This window comes from Lepidochelys kempii, chromosome 10 (assembly GCF_965140285.1).
Source record: "Lepidochelys kempii isolate rLepKem1 chromosome 10, rLepKem1.hap1, whole genome shotgun sequence".
NCBI lineage: Eukaryota > Metazoa > Chordata > Testudines > Cheloniidae > Lepidochelys > Lepidochelys kempii.
In genome coordinates, this window is record NC_136389.1 from 60221974 (window position 1) to 60242667 (window position 20694).

The window sequence follows — 20694 nt, forward strand, 5'->3', positions numbered from 1 at the left end:
CTATTTGCTAGTCAGTAATTTTTTCCTCTTAATTTTAGTTACTCCCTACTTCATCTGGATTACCTCCAGGTTGGGAAGAAAGGCAAGATGAAAAAGGAAGGTCATATTATATAGATCACAATTCCAGAACTACTACCTGGGTAAAACCTGTTGTGCAGGTATTTTTGAGTTCTCTCCATTGTTTCATTCGTATATCCTGGAATGAAAAGATATTGAATAGCTATACATATCAAATAATCTTTTTAAATACACTGCACAATTACTGAACTTGTCTAGAGACCAGTTCGATGAAACCAAATGTCTGAAATATGTAAACCATGTTAAAGACTAGTGGTCTATATGTGAGGGGTATGGGGCTGGTATTTTTCATATGTTAAACCAGTCCTCTTTATTATTGCTGTATTGCAAGTGTTCTTTTTTCAGAACTCCTGGTACGCATCCTTATATAAATCCAGATGTTTCTGAATTAGTAAATGACAAGTTTTCTTCTGTCAGTGAGATCCTTCAAATTCTTAAACCAGAGTGGGGTACAAACACTAACTTATTCTCTAATTATACAAATTGAAATTTCTCTGATCCTTTAATGTGTCAGATGACCTATCACCCTACCTCTTTCTAGGCCATTGATTTGTATGAGGCATCACAAAACAGACATCCTTTGCTTCAAAGAAGTTGCATTGTAATATGTATTAACAGTGGGAAGCCTTGACAACCCGTTTTTTTCCTCAATTCTCCTCTAGTCCCGCTTCAAGAAGTTTTTAAGGAAATTCTTATTGCCTTAAAATTTTACGTGGAGAATCTGAATATCTGACTGTACTACAAGGGTTATTTTTTATGTAAATGTCCACATTTATCAAATGCATTTTAATGTATAGAACCTCATGTATTAAACAATACAAGATGTGTAAATGGGCCAGGTAATCATGCCCTGAAACATCTTAATATTGTGAGAGGCCTTTAAGACTGCAGTAAACTTTGAGACCTTAATCAGTGGCTTATCACTCAGTTTTGCTGATACTTGGCTTGAGCAAATCTGTGTAATGTGTAGTAGTAGTCTTATGAAAAAGTCACCACCAATCAAAGATACAGGTACTACAGTAGAAAGAAGTATGTTGATCTCCAAGGAAAGACAATAGCTTTCTTACCTACCAATGGGAAGGGAGTCCCAGTCTACACAACATGATACATGACAAAATAATTTAGCAAAAAGAAAAGGAGTACTTGTGGCACCTTAGAGACTAACCAATTTATTTGAGCATGAGCTTTCGTGAGTTACAGCTCACTTCATCGGATGCTCAAATAAATTGGTTAGTCTCTAAGGTGCCACAAGTACTCCTTTTCTTTTTGCGAAGACAGACTAACACGGCTGTTACTCTGAAACGAAAATAATTTAGAGTACACTGCTCCCCCTCGTGACAACTTGAGGAGAGTCAGCCTCAGTACAACTACAGCAATTAAATGTAAACTGATAATAGAAACTTACATTTGGAGCTAGATTTGGAGTACACTTTCAGCACTCCTTCTGTTCTGAGCAAAGGCATTGTTGTATATCTTAAATTTCTCATTAGTGTGAATACTCTGTTACAGTGTTGATTGTTGTATTGAAACATACTGCTTCAGAGACAGTGCTGCATCTCTTGTGAGAGTAAGAGGGACTCTTACTGGGAACAACAGGGAAACAAAAGTAGTTTATTTTGATAGGAATTCACTATGCTCACTTGAGGGTTTAAATGTTCCACTGGCATTATCTAATTTTGACATGCCTGCAATGAGATCATACTCCTGTATCTATCATATCAGTCAATGATTTGATTATGATGTCAGATTGAGTTGAGTATTGAGAGAATTAAATGGAGAGTTTAGTAACAGGAGAGAATTATTTGGGAGAACCTTATTTGAACAAATTATATTTGAGTAACAAAAGGGTTGCGGAACACTCTCCGGAAAAACAAAAATAATGGAAGGACTCAGAGTAATTATATTTAACTTTCCCAGATACGAAGGTGTCTCTTTACAGTAAACAAATTAGGACCACTCCATTCACATCTCCAAAAGCCCCTTGCTATTTTCAGCTTTAACATGAATTGTTAACATTGCACTGGCTTTGTGTTCAGACCAAAATGTACATAACTTTATTTTTCTCCTCTAATATGTGACAGACTATAATAGAAACAAGTCAACTATCAAGTGTCCAAAGTACTTCTACAGGACGTCAACCACAAACATCAAGTGATCCATCACAACAGTCTTCTAATCAACAAGCTGAAGTCGAGCAAGGATTTCTCCCTAAAGGCTGGGAAGTCCGACATGCACCAAATGGGAGACCATTCTTTATTGATCACAATACCAAAACTACTACATGGGTAACTTGCTTTCAATTCAAAAGTAATCTCCTAAAGTCAAATCCTGGCCCCATTATAGTCAATGGCAAAGTGCCATTGACTTAACTGGGGCCAGGATTGCATCACGTATCTTTTTTCGAAGTGGTGTTATCCTATTATAGATTTAATGTGTTAGTTGTGTCAGTCAAACTAGTGGTTGTGCCAGTAACCTATTCATAGTATTTATGTTCCTGCCTCATGCAGGAGGTGGTATACTGTCAACTTCTCTCATTGAATCAGTAAGGAAGTAAGAGGGCTCTGTAGGACATATCAGGGATGGCGAAATCAGGGGACAGGAAGGGCCTAGTGCCTCTGCAATGGAAATATTGGAGAAGACTAATGTATGTTTCTGGCCCCCTAATGTTTTTTGCCTCCACAATATCTCATGGAATCAAGAGCAGAACTCTGTTTCCACACACAAGAAGGTGGAGGTGAGAGTGGGACCCAGAGGGAAGGGCTCCCGCTGCAGTGCACAAGATCAGACTGCCTGCCACAGAGCGGGTAGGAGCAACTCTCCTCTCCTTTCCTCTCCCATCTTTCCAGCCATCGTGGGTCCCAGTGGAGACATCAGGCCCGAAGGAGGGGCAGGAGCATGTGCCCAGCCACCAGGGCTAGGTGCGAGTAATGGGGCATCAACACATAGTGCACCAGCTGCTAGGAGGGGTGGGGAAGCACAGTACAATAAAGAACTGCTGTAGGAATGGCAATAGGAACTGCTGGAAATACCTTTTCCCAGCTGGGAGCTGGCTGTTCCTCTTCCTCCCCCACCAGCTGCACCCAACCAAGTTTCAGTCGCTCCCCCTCTTATCCTTCCGTTGGGTAATCAAGGCTGATGTATGTAGGTGAACACCTGTACTAAGAAGAAATTGATCGGTAAAGGAATCTCTCTTGCAGCTGTGAAACGCCTATATTTTGGCAGATGACTGTCCTACAGCAGTTTTGTAAGACTGTTGGAGGTGGTTGCAGGCATGTGCTGTTAGTGGAAAACACCTTTGTAAACTTCAGGTTTGTCTACATGGGGAAGCTAGCACTCAGTGAGCTAGGGTGTAAATTTAAAGCACACTCTCTACACTAGCTTCCATGTAGCTACTCTTACTGCACACTAAGGGCATGTCTACACTTGCCATGGATCAGTGCTGTGGCAGTCGATCCACTGGGGGTCGATGTAGCAGCTCTACTGAAGACCCGCTAAATCGACTGCCAATCACTTTCCCATTGATCCTGGTATTTCACCAGAACAAGAAGTATAAGTTAAGTTGACGGGAGAGTGTCTCGCGTCGACCCAGCCTGGTGTAGACACCGCAATAAGTTAGCCTAAGGTACATCGACTCCAGCTATGTTATTCACATAGCTGGAGTTGCATAATTAGGTCCACCTAGGGACCTGCCATAAGAGTGCCATCAGTGTTATACCAATAAAATAAAAACCGGCAGGATCTTATTAAAGGGGAAAAGGCAAAATGCCACATTTATTGTGAATACAGAAAGAATCATAGTAAGCAGTTAGTTATAGCTATAACATTCCATTCAATCTCATATTTATTCACACTCACACACACACACACACACGTTCTGCAAGGTTGTTATCATAGTTAACAGCCTTAGAGTTGCTCATGCCAAGCCACTGGCCACGTGGCCTGGACGTGAGGAGGGAGCAGGGCCTTGTCAGATGCTCATCTGATGCTCCTGGAAGTTGGTTTGCAGAATCAGACTCCAAAGTTCTCACTTTCCAGAGTCCATTTTTATAGGAATTTCTTCCTATGCCAGTCTATGGGAATTGCTTCATCATGCTGTTGCTGAATCAGTCAGCAGATGGCACATTCCTGACGGCTCCGTGCTGCCCGATGTTATCTTGTTCTTTGGTTCTCCCATTCTTGAGGCTGTTGGGTGGATTCCAGTCTGCCCTCCAGGGGTCCTCTGATTATTTCCACTTGATGCCTTCTTCGGCTGATGGACACTGGATTCTTAGTCTGGCACCTCCCTGATCATTCAGTTATTATCCACACCAAGCATCCGTCCACATACATCCTCTATCTCAATCACTATTGTTAACAAAGCGAGATGAATACACCAAAAGAGCGGGGAGTCTCTGGCTGCTGTTTCTGTTGGTACAGAGTATTGCTTTGAGTCTCTCTCTCTTTCTTTCTCTGTGTGAGTAGTTGTTGTTACAAAGAATTGCTTTGAGAACAGACTCTGTCTCAGAATGTACTAACACAGTTAGCAGCTTGCAAGTTTCACACATAGAGGGAGAGAAACAGTACCAAAAACCAAGAGACCTCTTAATTAATAATACCCTGGAATTTAAACCGTGATTTTAATACAGAACTTCTTTAATATGATCCAACATCAGGTGGTTTAGCTTAATACACTTTTGAAGTGCATTAAGTTAACGTGTACAAAGGCACTCTTACTGCTCAGGAAGACTATCCACATGGGGAGTTAGTGTGGAGTAGCTAATAAGCACAGCTGTAAATCTTACTACCGTGAACTTACCTCATATACAATTCAGGTTGTGTAGGGGTATCCATGAATTTTTAAAACTACAGCATACAGTACAGATCATCTTTGTGAATCCGGTCTTAGTGAATAGTTTAAATATTTGAAGATCCAAACCTTCCCAGACAGCGAGTTAGGGCTCTTTTCAGGTGGGAGAGAAACATTCAGATTTAGGTACTAGATTCAAAATGAAGAGTAGTCTCTTGGTTGCAGAAGAATTTCACTCAGAAAATCAAGGTGTTCCAAAGACATTTTGTGGAATGGTTAACCTGGGTTCAACTCTTCTTAAACTAAATTGGATTCATGAATATTGTTGCTAATAAAATGAGAATTTAGATAAGCCTGGAAACTTAAAGGTGACCATAAGCAAATGGAGGATTGAAAATCCCTGTGACTCTACTTTGGCTGGGAAATGTGTATTAATTGTCTAGCTCTGAGTAAGGGTAGTCTTACTTGGTCATTACAAAATCAGGAAAACATTAAAGTAGCATTAATCCTTTTCTCTTTGTTAACAAGTGTTTTATTATGTTTTCAAAGGAAGATCCAAGATTGAAAATTCCAGCTCATCTGAGGAAAAAGACATCACTAGATCCTGTAGATTTAGGCCCCTTGCCAGTAAGTGAAATTTTTTTTTTTATTCTGAGGCTGATCTAATTTAAATATTTAAACTATCTCTAAATTTAGTGCAAACAAAATTATGATACACTTTTAATATATTTAATATAAAGTATATAGCCAACACTCAAATTTTGAATCACATTGCTGAGACTTCAGTGATTGTAACTTGCTATAATATACAAATACTGCAATTCACTTACTATAGTGATTAAATTGTTAGCATTTGTTGCAAACAGGATGTATAAGAATTAGTATTAAAAGATCACTTTTCTTATAGCCAGGATGGGAAGAGAGAACTCACACAGATGGAAGAATATTCTACATAAACCATAGTATGTACAATATAGTATCTCCTTGTAAGTTGCTATGTAATTTATTACTGAATCAGATCTAAATTGGTGACACTAACTTAAAAAATGTCTTGCAGATACAAAAAAAACACAATGGGAAGATCCTCGGTTGCAGAATGTAGCAATAACTGGACCAGTAAGACTTTTTATATAGATTTGTATATTTTTGCAAAAAAATATTAACAGAAATTAAATGAAATTTTACCACTATTATCAAATATTCAGTCTGGAGTGCCTAATGTCTGTAGTGCTTGAACTTAACAGACTTGAGAAGGCATATCTGAAAGTGAAATATCTATTTCTAGATCTGTTACCCTTAGAAATAATCTTTAAATGAAGAAGAAACATTGAGTCCATGCAGAAAGCAGAGAATTTCCTCAATAGAGAAAGCAATATTTTCGAAGTTACTAATCAACTCTGTGTGATATTTAGCTGTGTTGTGCAAAATAAGACTAATTTAATCCTTGACCTAACATAAACTTTCAGAAAATTAAACTTTTCTTTAAAAGAAATGTATTTCTGTTCCAAAAGGAAATTAACTTTCTAGCTTTGATACTTAATGTGACAGATAAAACTGCCAGCAATACTAATTGCAAATTACAATTTCAGACCGGATTTCAGTTTCAAAATATTGATTTTTTTTTTTATTAATGAAGTGTCTTATTTCAATAATTGTTTGTTCAAAGGCTGTGCCTTACTCCAGGGATTATAAACGAAAATATGAATTCTTCAGAAAGAAGTTGAAGAAGCAGGTTAGTGATCTAGTAATACCTTACAAAAATGTGAGAAACCTCTTTCAATATAAACTCAATAGGCTAGATTTTCCAAAGCTTACTCCATTCCAAGAGCAACATATGGGGGCTGAAAAGCAATCCATTCAGGCAGCTGACAGTTTTCCCCATCGGGAGCTTTCAGATGGCGTAAACCCAATGTGCTTGACCTCTCCCTCTTGACACTAGCATAAAGAGCATGTCTGGGGGAGAGGAAGGAGGAAGTATGGCTGGAGCAGGCTGTGTTCTGATTCAACTATTCTGTGTTCTCTCAACTAACCTAAGAGCATTCCTGAGGCTTCTATAACTAATGCAGGAAGTCAGGGTAGTGCAGATTTTCTCTAAGAATCAAGGAGCCATAACCAACTCCCTGGTGGTCATGATCTCCCTCCTCACCCATCGCTACCGGCTCTGTCTTTGTAAATGTGGACTAAGGGCTTATCTATACAGTTTGGCAATATGGACTAGAGAGATGTTGATACAGCAATATGTTAATGTGCACTTGGGAACTTTTGGTTTGTGCCATCAGGGATGACATGGGCCATTTAATGCAACATTTTGGTGCATTTTAGAATTCACATCCCTCTAGTGCACTTTGCCACACTGCGTAGACAAGCTGTAAGCTAGGGACTGCATTGAAAATGACTGAACTTATTGTACGTGATCTGTTGAGAACTGGAAAAACATAATGTGAAGAAATTTTGGTGCCAGTGTGCCATCTGGCATCAGGGCACTTGGTTTGATATCCATACTAGGGATATCGTTACCTGTACTCCTTGTGACACTGAATGCTGGTGACTCTGTATGCTGCACTATACCAGAGGGGAGATATTGGAAGAACTTTGGAACAGCATCACTTAATGGTGTTTGCTATCATTCAATTTAGGAATGCAGCTGGTTAGATCATAGATAGTATGGCCTAATCATCAACCAAATATTGAATATTTAATATTGGGACCTAGGATCAAGATTTTAGAGGGACTCAGCAATGAAGACTGAACATATTTAGTCCATCATTGATTAATATAGTGTAGCTTGAAATTCTTATTGTTTCAATAAATAGTTAACATTGAAAAATTGGAGGGAGTTCAGAAAAGAGCTACAAAAAATTATTCAAAGTGTGGAAAACATGCCTGATAGATTTAGCTTCTTAAATTTCTCACTGCGTAATTTATCCAAGAGACAGTTCAGAGGTTACTTGATCGCTGTCTACAAGTACGTATATAAAGAAGAGATTTCTGATGATAGATGATTGTTTAGTACAAAAAGGCATAATGATATCCAGTGGTTGGAAGATGCAACTAGACAACTCAGACTAGAGAGAAGGCACATTTTTAACTGTGAGGGTAACTAAACATTGGAGCAACTTACCTAGGGATATGGTGGATTCTCCACTATTTAATTATTTTCAATCAAGATTGGATATCTTTCTGGCAGATATTGTGTGGCTCAAACAGAAGTTTTGGGCTTGATTGCAGAACTTATTGGGGATGGCTCTCTGACCATTATTATGCAGAAGTCACACTAGATCATAATAGTTCTTTCTGGCCTTAAAATATCATAATATTTACCACAATACAAAATTTACACATGTTCAAAGCAAAAGTATTGTATGGATTATGAGCATGAAGCAAAAATGAGTGGAAAGAACAAAAGCTGACATGCAAATAATATTAAAGAACGTATACAGAGTGGCCAACCAGAACATGTGTTTTATATCCGTATGAAAATTTTAGGTTAGACATGTACTTCACTTGTAAAAACAGATAACTTCCCTAATGTTTCAAGCTTATGTTTTCTGAACAGAAAAGCATCTTGAAGAAATTCTACATTTGGTACACTTCATTCTGTTATGTGCACCTGGTCTAGTAAACCCAGACTGCATTTTATACAGCATGATCCTAATCTAGGAAGTGATAGTGAGCTCAACCATGCAACATAATCATATCAGTTTGTGACAATCATATTCCTTAAGAATGAAATAAAATGTTCACTGTTTGTCGTCTTAATCACCACAAACTTGATTATTTATGTAATAATATGCGCCTGGATGCCATATGCAAAAGGAGAGGAAGATCTTAGGGGCAGTGGACTAGAAATTGGAATAAATAAATAGAAAGTCTATGAGCAAAATGCTTTATGACTGCAGATTAAATTAAAATGTTTGGGGTTAATCTTAAACATATGATGTAATTACTGTACAGTATTAAAGCATTCTACACTTTGATATCCTTTCAACAACAAAGCAGATGCTCAATCACAGTAAGCATTTATTTTAACATATGACTTCCTTAATGGGGAGTAGAACCTGGTGTATAAATCTCTCCATGCTGTTTAAATCTTCTGAAAATAGCCATTTTTTCAACCATGTTATGTTGCATATCCACAGAACATACTATTGAAATAAAGTGACATGCATGTCATCTTTTGACTTTGCCTTATTGAATTTTTCAGTTCTCCTATTTTTCCTATTCCTTTTCAGAGTGATATTCCAAACAGATTTGAAATGAAACTTCACCGTACAACAATCCTTGAAGATTCTTACAGAAGAATTATAGCTGTAAAGAGAGCAGATTTCCTTAAAGCAAGACTCTGGATTGAGTTTGATGGTGAAAAAGGCTTAGATTATGGAGGAGTGGCCAGAGAATGGTTCTTCCTTCTCTCTAAAGAAATGTTTAATCCCTATTATGGATTGTTTGAATATTCTGCCACGTAAGTAAAAAAGAAAATGCAAGTTGGGGAAAGTAGCTTCAGTTTAATCTCTGACATAAACTGAAAATAATAACTTTTGCAGCATTTAAGGAAGTTTTTTGGTACATAGTACTGTTGGCTCAGCAAGAGAACATTGTGCTGTCCCAGAAACCATAGTCCTATATTTTGCTGACAGTCTGAAATGAACCTTCGTAGTCTTTATACAGACAAATGTCAGTTTGCAGCCAATGTCTCTGTTCCTATAATTTTATCACATTCATGATTGGCTATATATTTAGAACAAACACGATAGCATTTCTTCTTGAATTAATGCGTGTGTCCATTCTCACTTTACAGAAATGACTGAACAAATTTTGTAATATAAGAGGGAGTTAACGATAACAAACAAAACACACAGGGTGAAACCCTGATCCCATTAAAATAATTTTACCATTTGCTTCAGTGGGGCCATGACTTCACTGATAGTTTCTATTTGTGTTTCAGAATTTCAGTCCTACTAAATTTAGTTGCCTGCACTGAACATGCTTTTAATATTAAACTAGTAACTGTATAAACCACGTGTTTTTATGAGAGATACTAAGATTTCTTTCAAATCATTTGCTGTGGTAATTGTTCATGCAAGATTTTGCAAGTGGTGTTTTCCTCCTCTTAGGGATAACTACACTCTGCAGATCAATCCAAACTCTGGATTATGCAATGAAGATCATCTCTCATACTTCAAGTTTATAGGACGTGTAGCTGGAATGGCCGTTTACCATGGCAAGCTACTGGATGGTTAGTATTTATTCTTCATAATACAGTATGCAGATCAATATTGTGTTTTGAATTTGATTTATCTAACTTGAATACTCTTTACTCTTTCCTCTTTCAAGGCTTTTTTATTCGACCTTTTTATAAGATGATGCTTCAAAAACCAATAACACTTCAAGATATGGAATCTGTGGTATGTCAATTCTGTTCCCGTTATCCATGTTACATTTTAATATTTACACTAAAAGTTTTTGAATACTAAATATTTAAAACAAATGTACACTTGAATCTTTAGCTCCTTGCTTTTTAAAACAAAATACTACGGGTAAAATTTTCAGAGATGTTGAAGTGGTTTAGAAGCCTGAGGTCAACAAAAAGTCACTGGGTCCTAGGCTACGAACTCATTTAAGCTCTCTTAAAAACTTTACTCTAAACCATCTGTGATGTTCACTTAAATTATTTCTAGGACAGCAATGTTGTTTAATGTCTTATCACAAAGGACCAAGAGTTGGGTTTCCTGTCTTCTTCCTAGTTCACTACTAATTTTCTGCCGTATGATTATCAAAAGCAGTATATACCTTCCACACCGGGATATTGGGTAGCTTAATTAATACAAAGTATTCTGAGATCCTTAAAATAAATGTCATAAATGCAAAGTGTTATCTTTTATTACAGTTTTTGTTCCCATAGTACTAAAGGTCTTGCATTAAATTTTCACCCTTTTGAGGTTCCATCTTTGGGAACCAGATGCCACATTATGGAAAATATTGTTCCAGTGACAGCATCTGGATTTTTGATGGGCCCCATCTAGAACAGTTGTTTTAGAGTATTCTGTTTAGAATATTCTATTCAGTGCCACTGTTCTTTTCTGTAATGTATACAGTTAATATAAATAGACCACATTGGAATCTTTTTGTTCTGACAGTAACAAAGATCTTGCCTTAAAATTTTACCCTTAATGGGATTCCATCTTTTTTTGTACTATTGCATCCTCTGAATGCTTTACGTTCTCAGACCCTTTATAGTTATGCTGAGCAATATAGGAGAGAAGAATACTCCAGAGAAGTCTAAAATGTAAGGTCACAACAATGTGTACAAAACATCTTATCACCATCTTATGTTATATCAGCACTGAAGATATTTCAGGACTTCAATTTTAAACTTTTTTAACCTATGTTTCTTCTCTGAGTGTTCATGTACACAGATTTCATTCTTGGTGTGCATGCATGTGAAATTGGATTCTTTTGAATAGTAGTGTGTCTCGAGTGTGTACCTATCCCCACTGCCAGGATCACGGCAGGCTCTGATTCCCACTCCCTCCTCCTGAGCTGGTGACAGAGAGCTTCTCCTAGGGCTCCATCCTCCAGAAGTTTTAAGGTGGAGTCCCATACCAATCCCTTGGCATGCAAATCCAAGTTGACATCAACTGTCCTTTCCTATTCCAAGAACTTCGTTGCTGCCGAAATCTCTAGGAAGACAGTCTTGGTGCCAAATATAGTGATACCAAGGTTGCCATCCACGTAGGCACTGGAAGTCATGGCATTAAGCACTCCCATACTAAGACCCCTTTCCTCAGCATATGCTACCTGCTGTCTACGTCAGCACTACTACCATATGTGGTACCAAGATCTTCCTGTGGCACTGGGATTCTCCTTTCATTGAGAGGCTATGGGAGGTCATTACTAAACCACCCACCCAAGCTTCCAGATCAGATGCTGGTTTTGGTAAGGCTGTTCTACAGTCTATAATTAGGCCTCCACTTCCCCATGTAGTGCTGTGGCAATTGCTTGTTACTTGCCAACAGTGGAATCCATAGATAGTCTTTCAGAGAATAAGAGAGAACTATTATTTACCTTAAAATAACTATGGTTCTTTGAGAGGCGGTGTCCACCCAGATTCAATGACTTGTCCTCCTTCCCCACTGATTGGAGTCTTGCTCCTTTTGGATTCCTATTGGTGGTGTAAATGAGTGAGGGTTGCAGCTGCCACACCCTTTATGCCCTCACCTACAGCAAGGCAGAAGGTACTCAGGTCCCGGGCAACTCCCTGGACTCTTCTGTTCAAAAGAATCTGATCTCATTCACATGGGATATGTGCTTACCAAGCGTGGAACCTGTGGCAACAACAAATCTTGAACCACGGTCATTGTAAGGTAACTGACCATTCTATATCTTAATATCTAATAAAGCGTTTTCTGGCTAATTTCCAGAGTTTGATCATTTTGAGAATGAAAGACTAGTGACCAAATACTAACGGCAGCATCTAACTTTCTCAGGCTTGATCTACTTTTTCCAGATTTTTTTAGCTCACATAGCAAACTAGAAGATTCATATTTTGCAAGAGGTTTGAAAAGTTCTACTACAGCAGGAGTCCCTGCATGCAGACTGGAGAATCAAAGCAGTAGCCCAAACATACTCATATTTTAGAGTTTATCTAATCCTTCACCCCATGCCCATCTTGAATAGTACTTTAAACAGAGTACCCTCCTTTATTGGGAGGGTGTAACTTGTGGTGGTCAATACCCCATCCTGCTAATGGATAAGGAATGGTATTGAAATTGGCAAAGGAGAGAGTAGGTACTATCCATTGTTCTTGGCATTTGAGGATACTGGTTAAAGTGAATGAAAGAAAATACTTTATTCTTTGACCAAATTCTTCTCCTTTGTTTTGAAATTTTACCGTGCAAAAAACAATGAGTTGTGCCTCACTTTTGAAGTACTGAAATGTAATTCCTTTGGTCTTCAGTGTTGAAGGAAGTGATTTGTCTCTGTGTTTTTAACCAGACAAATATAAGTAGTTACTCTGTTTACAGTGAGTTTAATGTAGACCTCAATCTTTATTCAGTTGTGTTGGGTATAAATGTGGAACATGCTCTGTTTGTTTCAAGTAAGTCTTCTATACTTATTTATTAAGCATGCAACTTTCATTTTTAGGATAGTGAATATTACAATTCTCTGAGATGGATTCTTGAAAATGATCCAACAGAATTGGATCTCAGGTTTATTGTTGATGAAGAACTATTTGGACAGGTTTGTATATTGATGTTTCATCTATTCTACTTTACATTTGTACAGTGGAACTGAGTGGTTTTCTCTGTACAGTACTTAAAAATAGGATAATGTGATAAATACACATGCACTTCAGAATTGTGTTGGGCTGTTCACTCCTGCTTCTTCCTGTGGCTTGTACATGATAACTTAATGTTTTGCTAAAGTAGTTGTAATTTGAGAAATGACTGGGAAATGGCTGTTTCAGCAAAGCTTTTGACACAATAAATTGTTCTTTTGACTAAACAGCAGCTACCTCTTTAGAATACAGCTGTTGTGGTGAATACTTCTGCAGATTAAAATGTCCTGTCACTTAAGTCTTAATGAAAGCTGCATCCTTGTGATGGTTCTAGAAGTGCTGGAAATGAATAGAGCTATTTTTAAAAAATACTGTTAGAAGTAGGTTCCCTTGACAAGTGTGACCATGCTTTTTTGAGTTACACAAGCAAAACTATGGAACAAACTTTTTTATGTCAGTGGAGAAAATCTGTGCAGGACTTAAGTAATGTGGATCTACCACTGGTCTTGCACAGAAATCCCAGTTTACAATGATTAACTAGATATAAGCACACTAGTAGGTTTTATGGTTCTGTGGGGGCATGGCCTTAAAGTAATTAAGATTGCAAGACAGGAAGATAAAAATCTAGATGTGTAACAGGCTGAAAACTCAGGCTGTATACTGAGGTTCTGGTAATACTAAACCACTGTGTAGCAGATGTGTGTGTCAGTGCTCTGCTCACCAAAAATGCTGTAACTGTTTTGTAGGTGTTTTTCTAAGAAATCTTGAGGAAAAAGTTTGGCTCACTGCAAGTGCAGATTGTGAAGTTAGTAAAAATATACAGTATTACTGAAAACTTCTGTGCACACTTAGTGATTTACTGTACTTGATTCAGATAACTGAGCTGTTACACAATTCAGTGATGCCAGATTGCAATGTATGTATGTCTAATATAAAAATGGTATTTATTCTGGTGGCATGAGAGAGTGGTGCTATCTGTCATAGTTTTCAGATTCTTGAAGAATTAAAGTGAATTAAAAAATACTTAATATTTAAACTTGTATTCTGTTGAGCACATACTTTGTGTAAAAGTGTGTGTCTTGTTTAGACCCATCAACATGAGCTGAAAAGTGGTGGATCAGAAATAGTTGTCACCAACAAGAACAAGCGAGACTACATTCAGTAAGTAGTTGGACAGTCTATGGAATATACCTCACCTCATTCCAGTTTCTCTAAATACAGGGTGGTCTTGGTATTTTGTGTTCCGTTGAGCTTCTGATTGTCTTGCAGCAAGCAGTAGCCTTGACGTGGTATGTGCATTGTTTGTACTTCAAATATTCAGTTTTATTTTACAGTCTTGTAATTCAATGGAGATTTGTGAGCAGAGTCCAGAAGCAGATGGCTGCCTTTAAAGAGGTATTAATTTCTAAATACACTGTATCTTTTAAAAATCTTTCATACCCAATATTAAGAAAAATCTTTTGTAACACAACATCAAGATTCACAGGCTAGGTTGCTATGACTGTAAAAGAGGCAGAGCAATCAGATATTTAGTGGTGTATGGGTTCAGCTCTGAGTTACTTTAATGATGCAGCACTATTGTTAAAACACTTATCAGCTTTTTCGTTATCAATCTCCCGTCACATGCCTAAAAATTAACTTATTGTCCAATCCTGAACAATCCTAGTTGAAATACAAATGATTTTTTTTACAAATTCTGAAATCATTTTTTATAGTTTTAAGTAACAAAAGTATAAATAAAATTAAGTTTACTGGAATTAAGTGACTTTAACTAATTTTTCTCCTCTTTATACAAATGACACTCTGTAAATCACTAGCTCAGTGGTTCCCAAACTGGTTTGTGAATCATTGGTGGTCCATGAAGAGCTAGCCAGTCACACAATGTTGGCTTTCCTGACTTTCCAGCTGCTAAACACTATTATAGGCTAATAAGCAGATACATATACTTTTCCATGTGTAGGAAATTACTATACTTGCCACAGTACAGTAATTGCCACAGGGATGTTGTGATTGTGAATGGACAGAGCAGGAGGAGCAGAAGTCTCAGTAATAAGTGGGAGAGGAGCTGGTGAATGAGCTGGTCTTCTCTGATTCGGCCTGCTCTTTTTAAAACAAAAAAACACCCTGTACCCTATGAGCAAATTAATGCCCTGCATTATTACAAAGTTTGTATGGTTTTCAGTAAATAAGGATGACACTGACTGATTGATGAGCATAAATATTCAACAGCTGTCTCATTGACTGAGCATATTCTATCCTGTTCATTGAATGAAGCAGGAGTCCTGTGGAAAAAAATTTAATGGAATTAGACTAGCATAATGAATATGCACAAGGGGCAGAAATTTTTATCCAACAGAAGTAGAATTGAGATTTCTGGATTTTATTCCTGGTTCTGGGTCTCCCATGGAAGACACTTGGATTCTATTTGGGGCTCTTCCAGAATTGACTATGTGCAACTTGCCAGATCCTTCATTATATCCTCTGTGAAATGGGAGAAATTATTTATGAGCTTCCGAAGTCAGGAATATAAGGCCTTGACCAGTATTCATGGATAAAAATGGACAGAAGTGGTAATGTCAGCATGAGCATGCCCAGTGTAGCTGGAACAACATTGAAACTGTTTCAGTTTGCATTGGAAGCCAAATCTGTTTCCAGCATTCCCCAGGAATGATGGAACAAAGTTTTCATACAGTCACCTTTGCACCCTGCCCTCTCAGGATCTGCATGAAGTACAGCTTAGCCAGACCCAAAATTGTGGCCAGGTGTGTTTGAAAACAGTGCTGTATTTAATGTAATGCCTTGCCTGTAACTCTTGGAACGTGGAGATCTAACTCTTAATGGGTGGGAGGGGCAGTTTAAAATATAACTTGGTTTTCAGCATTTTTTTTCCTATATTTTAGGGGTTTTTTGAACTAATATCACAAGATCTAATCAAAATTTTTGATGAAAATGAACTAGAGGTAAGTGTATCATAGAACAGGAAACAAATTCTGTTGGAACCATATTTTGTTGACTTACGTTTTGGTATTTCTCATTTGTGTAGTTACTAATGTGTGGACTGGGAGATGTAGATGTGGCTGACTGGAAGCTATATACAAAATACAAAAATGGCTACAGCATAAATCACCAAGTTATACAGTGGTTTTGGAAGGTAACAACAAGCTCTAACTTACTATTTATGCAAAAATCTACATTTTTAAAACTGCTGTTTATCAGCTATACAGATATATTATTTGTTTAATAGAAAAAAGTAAATATTTGTACATGAAAGCTACAAACAGGGAACATAAGAACTAGAAATGATGCATGTTTAGGAATATAATACAGTATTGATATTTATCCCCTTCAAAAAGCTGTATAGGCTGCTGGGGTTAAATACACTCACTGTAGCTATTCAGGCGTAATTATAATACTAAAGAGGTATTAAACTCTTGTGTTTAAGTTACAGGAATCTGGCTGCTTGTTTTATAACATCAACAAACTTCAAAGAAAGTAGGGGCCAAATGTGGGAGGGAAGTATTTTAACTGCCTTCTGAGTCAGTAACCCTGCTGTTACTGTGCTACTAACTAATTGAAGGTGAAAAAAGATTCAACCAAAATATGTAGACTTCATGGCTTTTAACAGCATGCAGAGAAATAAGTTGTATTTATTATAGAAAATAACAAGAATTAGGCTACCCTTAAGATGTAGAAAAATAAATAGTGTATCTCATAAAATTGCTAACCAGTGTAACATTAAAAAATTGAACTCTTTCAACTAAGTCTTTAAATATAATTGCCCTGTACAGGCAGTGTTAATGATGGATTCTGAGAAGCGAATAAGATTACTTCAGTTTGTCACTGGCACATCCCGTGTACCTATGAATGGATTTGCTGAGTTGTATGGTGAGTTCTTATAGTGCCATTCTCCCAAATTGTTAACTGGGCTAATCGACATAAAGAACCTGCTTTTCAAACTGTCATGATGATTCACCATTTGACTTGAACCATATGCCTATTACATAACAATTTAAAAAATGCAATTGTGTTTAAACCGTTAAGTAGCAATTTGTAACTAGTTAGAAGTATCATTTAACCACACATGGACAAGATATAGTAATATATATCAGTATGAAAATTGTTCCTTGTAGAGCATTGATCTGTCAGCTACTACTGCTATAAATATGCACCCTTAGACTTCAGTATTGGTGTATAAAAAAATCTCTTGCAGTAAATGTGTATCCAGAAATATTTAGAAAGCAATCATTGGAACATACGCACACTGCCTTTGAGTCATGTGTACAACATCCACTGATATCAGAAGTTCTACCATAAAACTAGAGCAATATATTGAAAAGACTTAAATCTCCCCCCCAAAAAAAAAAAAAAAAAAGCAAGAAAGAGAGAGACTCACAGAATGGAATGAATCTCAAAGCATTACTTCTTCCTGTAGGTTCAAATGGACCACAGTTGTTTACAGTTGAACAGTGGGGCACCCCAGAAAAACTGCCAAGAGCTCATACCTGGTAAATATTCTCTTAACTTATGTAGATTTTCATGTGTTGAGAAGTAACTTTGATCACAAAAACTTAAGAGCTTTCTTCCTTTTTTTCAGTTTTAATCGCTTGGATTTGCCTCCATATGAGTCATTTGAAGATTTATGGGACAAACTTCTGATAGCAATTGAAAATACTCAGGGTTTTGATGGGGTTGATTAGGCCGTTCAACATGCTATGTTGTTCCAGTGCTGCCATTTCTTTTTAAGGGTTTACAAACCATTTAAATATTTCCAGGGAACCTACTGTTGCATACAGTTATTTGGCTATTGAACTTTCATAGTGTAATTTGTAAAACAAATAAGTGTTAAAAATTCACCAACTTAAATACATTTTGCCATTTTCAGTAATGCGTATTTTATTAGTGGCTACAAAATGTACAGTGAGTAGCTTAACCCCACCAATGCCTCAAAGAGTAAAATGTCTTTCAACAATTACCTCTTCTACAGTATTTGCCAGATTGTCCTACATTAAACTACTGAAAGTAAAACTGTGAAACAATGTTTGCGAGTGTACATTTGAAACATTGCTGCTCTTTTGAAGAGTAACTGAAATGATTAAACCGTTTGAGGAAATTCAGTATAATGCAATATCCTATTCTGTGCTGCTTCAGGCTGTTTGACAGATCTGCCCAAAGCACCTTATTATTTAGCATATTGGGTAAAACATTGGAAAGCATTTGCATTTCTTACTCACGTCAGCTTGCAGAATATGGACTGACTTATATAAGGTTTTTTAAGAATTCTGTTTCTGCCTTGCTTTTGTTAAAATACAGTTTTGACAAAACCAAGAACTTTTGTAAGACACACTTGAGTAGCATATTTCTGACTTGTAATAAGAAATTATATTCTTTTGTCTGAATTCATATGCTGCCGTTCGTTTCTTGAGTTTTAATCAGATTTTGATAAATGTTAACAATGGATAATGTTTTCAGTTCAGCCTTTTGCAACAAAATAAATCTTAAGGCAGAATTTGTCTGAATACCACAGAGTATTAGCTAAAATTGACAGTTAAATGCCTTTGTTATCCATTCTTGCAGTATTGCACAACAAAACAGTAAGGACATGTTTACAGGGTTTTATGGGCCAAATTCAGCCATCTGATATGTGCAAACTTCACTGACATCAATGGGAATTGGGCATATGAATCCAGGAGCAGAATTTGGCCCTATAATATGTTTACAGGTTATGCTTGTTTCTATAGCTGCATTTTTATATTTTTTATTTCTTCTCTGTTAGTCTAGAAACCAAATTTGTTCATACGGTATAACCAAAGTCCTAGCCAATAATGTGTAATTTATTGTAGGTCAGCTCTTCTTATAAACTTAGCTTGTTGTGTTTTGTACCTGTGGATATTTTGATATGAGTGTCAGCACTGGTTATTTTGGCAAGTGCTGGTTAAAATGATTATCAAACTGAATTCTGAAAAATATATAGGTTTACATACCTGGCATGCTTTAATTTGAACATTTTATTAACCAATATGATCTCTGAGGAAATTACAGTACATAGCTTTGGCCAGCAATTTTTTATTCAGTCACTGTCTTTTAAATATGCAAAAACAAAAGTGTAGATCATCTCTATAAAGACATGTAAATTATGTAACAAATATCGGTCTTAAGGGATATTTAAAATCCCACTTTGTTTTATTCTTCTTTAAATTGGTCTTTAATGCTGAGTATTACATGTAAATAAAAGTAACTTATACAAAATTCTGATAATCTAGATTCAGTTTTGTAAAACTTGGAATGATATATCAGTAAATCTGTATAGATTTGAATGTAGCAGTATTTGTTGCGTACTTTAAAATATAAAATATTCACAAATAAAGATCCTGAAGCAGTAAATAAAAATTTATTCTAATAAAGAAATTGTGATTCATTGAATTCAAATTCAAGTCAAGAAGCTTAAAGAAGCATTTAGTTCTCAGTTCAGACTTGTTAATGTATTGAGAAGACTTATAGAAGCACTGCTCTGCAGTGCTTTGACTATCCTTCCCCATCCCCAAGATGTACACAAGTAATGTGGATGGATTTTTTTAAAAGGTCTAGATAATTTTCACCATTAATTGCCTGAGTAGATATGAAAGCATTACTCATAGGAAGATTTTTAGGGTGAAACTGTGGTTCCATTTAAGTTTTGCCACTGACTTTAATGGGACCAGGATTTAGTTAGCCCTTAATCTTAGAAGGATATTGGACTAAATGGACCAAAGTTCCAACCTCATTTCACATTTTCTGGTCACATAGAAGAACACAATCTGTTTTGAACTTGAACAAAGTTTTAATACACACTATGGGAGCAGGAGTGACATCAAATTTAAATTTGTAGCAGATACTGCAGACCAAGAATGCATAAGTTGCAATAAACTAAACTTAAAACATACATATGTATTTAAATTTTCCATATTGGTTTGGTATGGATTGGGTGCATTTGCACAGAATGACACTTCAAAAATAATTACTTTTAAAAAAAACAAAAACAACTTGTCTCTTTTTGGATCCCTTCAGCAAAAAACAGCTACAATATTTGGCTCCTACATTATAGCTGCTAATAGAACAATAACAATTAGAAACAAGTACCCTTTTTACTCTTTATTTTAAAAGTTACTGTTAAATAGCTCAGTTCCATCTTATATTTGTAAGTGTTGACACTATTTTCACTATGTAAGTTACTATAACCATGTTTTCCACCCAGAAATTAGTTGACACAATGTATCAGACACAGCAGATATTTTCTGCATATGTCTTAGGCCAGTGGTTCTCAACCAGGGATACGTAAAGGTCTTTCAGGGGGTACATCAACTCATCTAGCTTTTTGCCTAGTTTTACAACAGGCTACATAAAAAGCATTCGCCAAGTCGGTACAAACTAAAATTTCATACAGACAGTGACTTTATACTGCTCTATAGACTATACACTGTAAGTACAATATTTATATTCCAGTGGATTTATTTTATTATTATAAGATAAAAATGAGAAAATAAGCAACTTTTCAGTAATAGTGTGCTGTGACACT

General features: G+C 36.6%; 1 protein-coding gene across 2 annotated transcripts in view; it reads left to right on the plus strand.

The window, feature by feature from the left end:
- The window catches only part of NEDD4 (NEDD4 E3 ubiquitin protein ligase), a 128416-nt gene extending 108489 nt beyond the window's left edge, over window positions 1-19927 (plus strand). The window contains exons 13-29 of one of the 2 annotated variants that reach the window (XM_073303793.2): window positions 39-158; window positions 2160-2363; window positions 5414-5491; window positions 5772-5826; window positions 5922-5980; window positions 6531-6596; window positions 9097-9326; window positions 9979-10100; window positions 10199-10269; window positions 13010-13105; window positions 14230-14303; window positions 14477-14537; window positions 16043-16102; window positions 16186-16293; window positions 16931-17027; window positions 17575-17647; window positions 17737-19919. In XM_073303793.2, coding sequence (XP_073159894.1) covers window positions 39-158; window positions 2160-2363; window positions 5414-5491; window positions 5772-5826; window positions 5922-5980; window positions 6531-6596; window positions 9097-9326; window positions 9979-10100; window positions 10199-10269; window positions 13010-13105; window positions 14230-14303; window positions 14477-14537; window positions 16043-16102; window positions 16186-16293; window positions 16931-17027; window positions 17575-17647; window positions 17737-17839 — 1677 coding nt within the window. In that variant the 3' untranslated portion in view covers window positions 17840-19919. Of the gene's footprint in view, window positions 1-38; window positions 159-2159; window positions 2364-5413; window positions 5492-5771; window positions 5827-5921; window positions 5981-6530; window positions 6597-9096; window positions 9327-9978; window positions 10101-10198; window positions 10270-13009; window positions 13106-14229; window positions 14304-14476; window positions 14538-16042; window positions 16103-16185; window positions 16294-16930; window positions 17028-17574; window positions 17648-17736 lie in introns of both variants that reach the window. The other variant, XM_073303794.2, reaches the window with a different exon arrangement.
- Window positions 19928-20694: the final 767 nt, after the last annotated feature.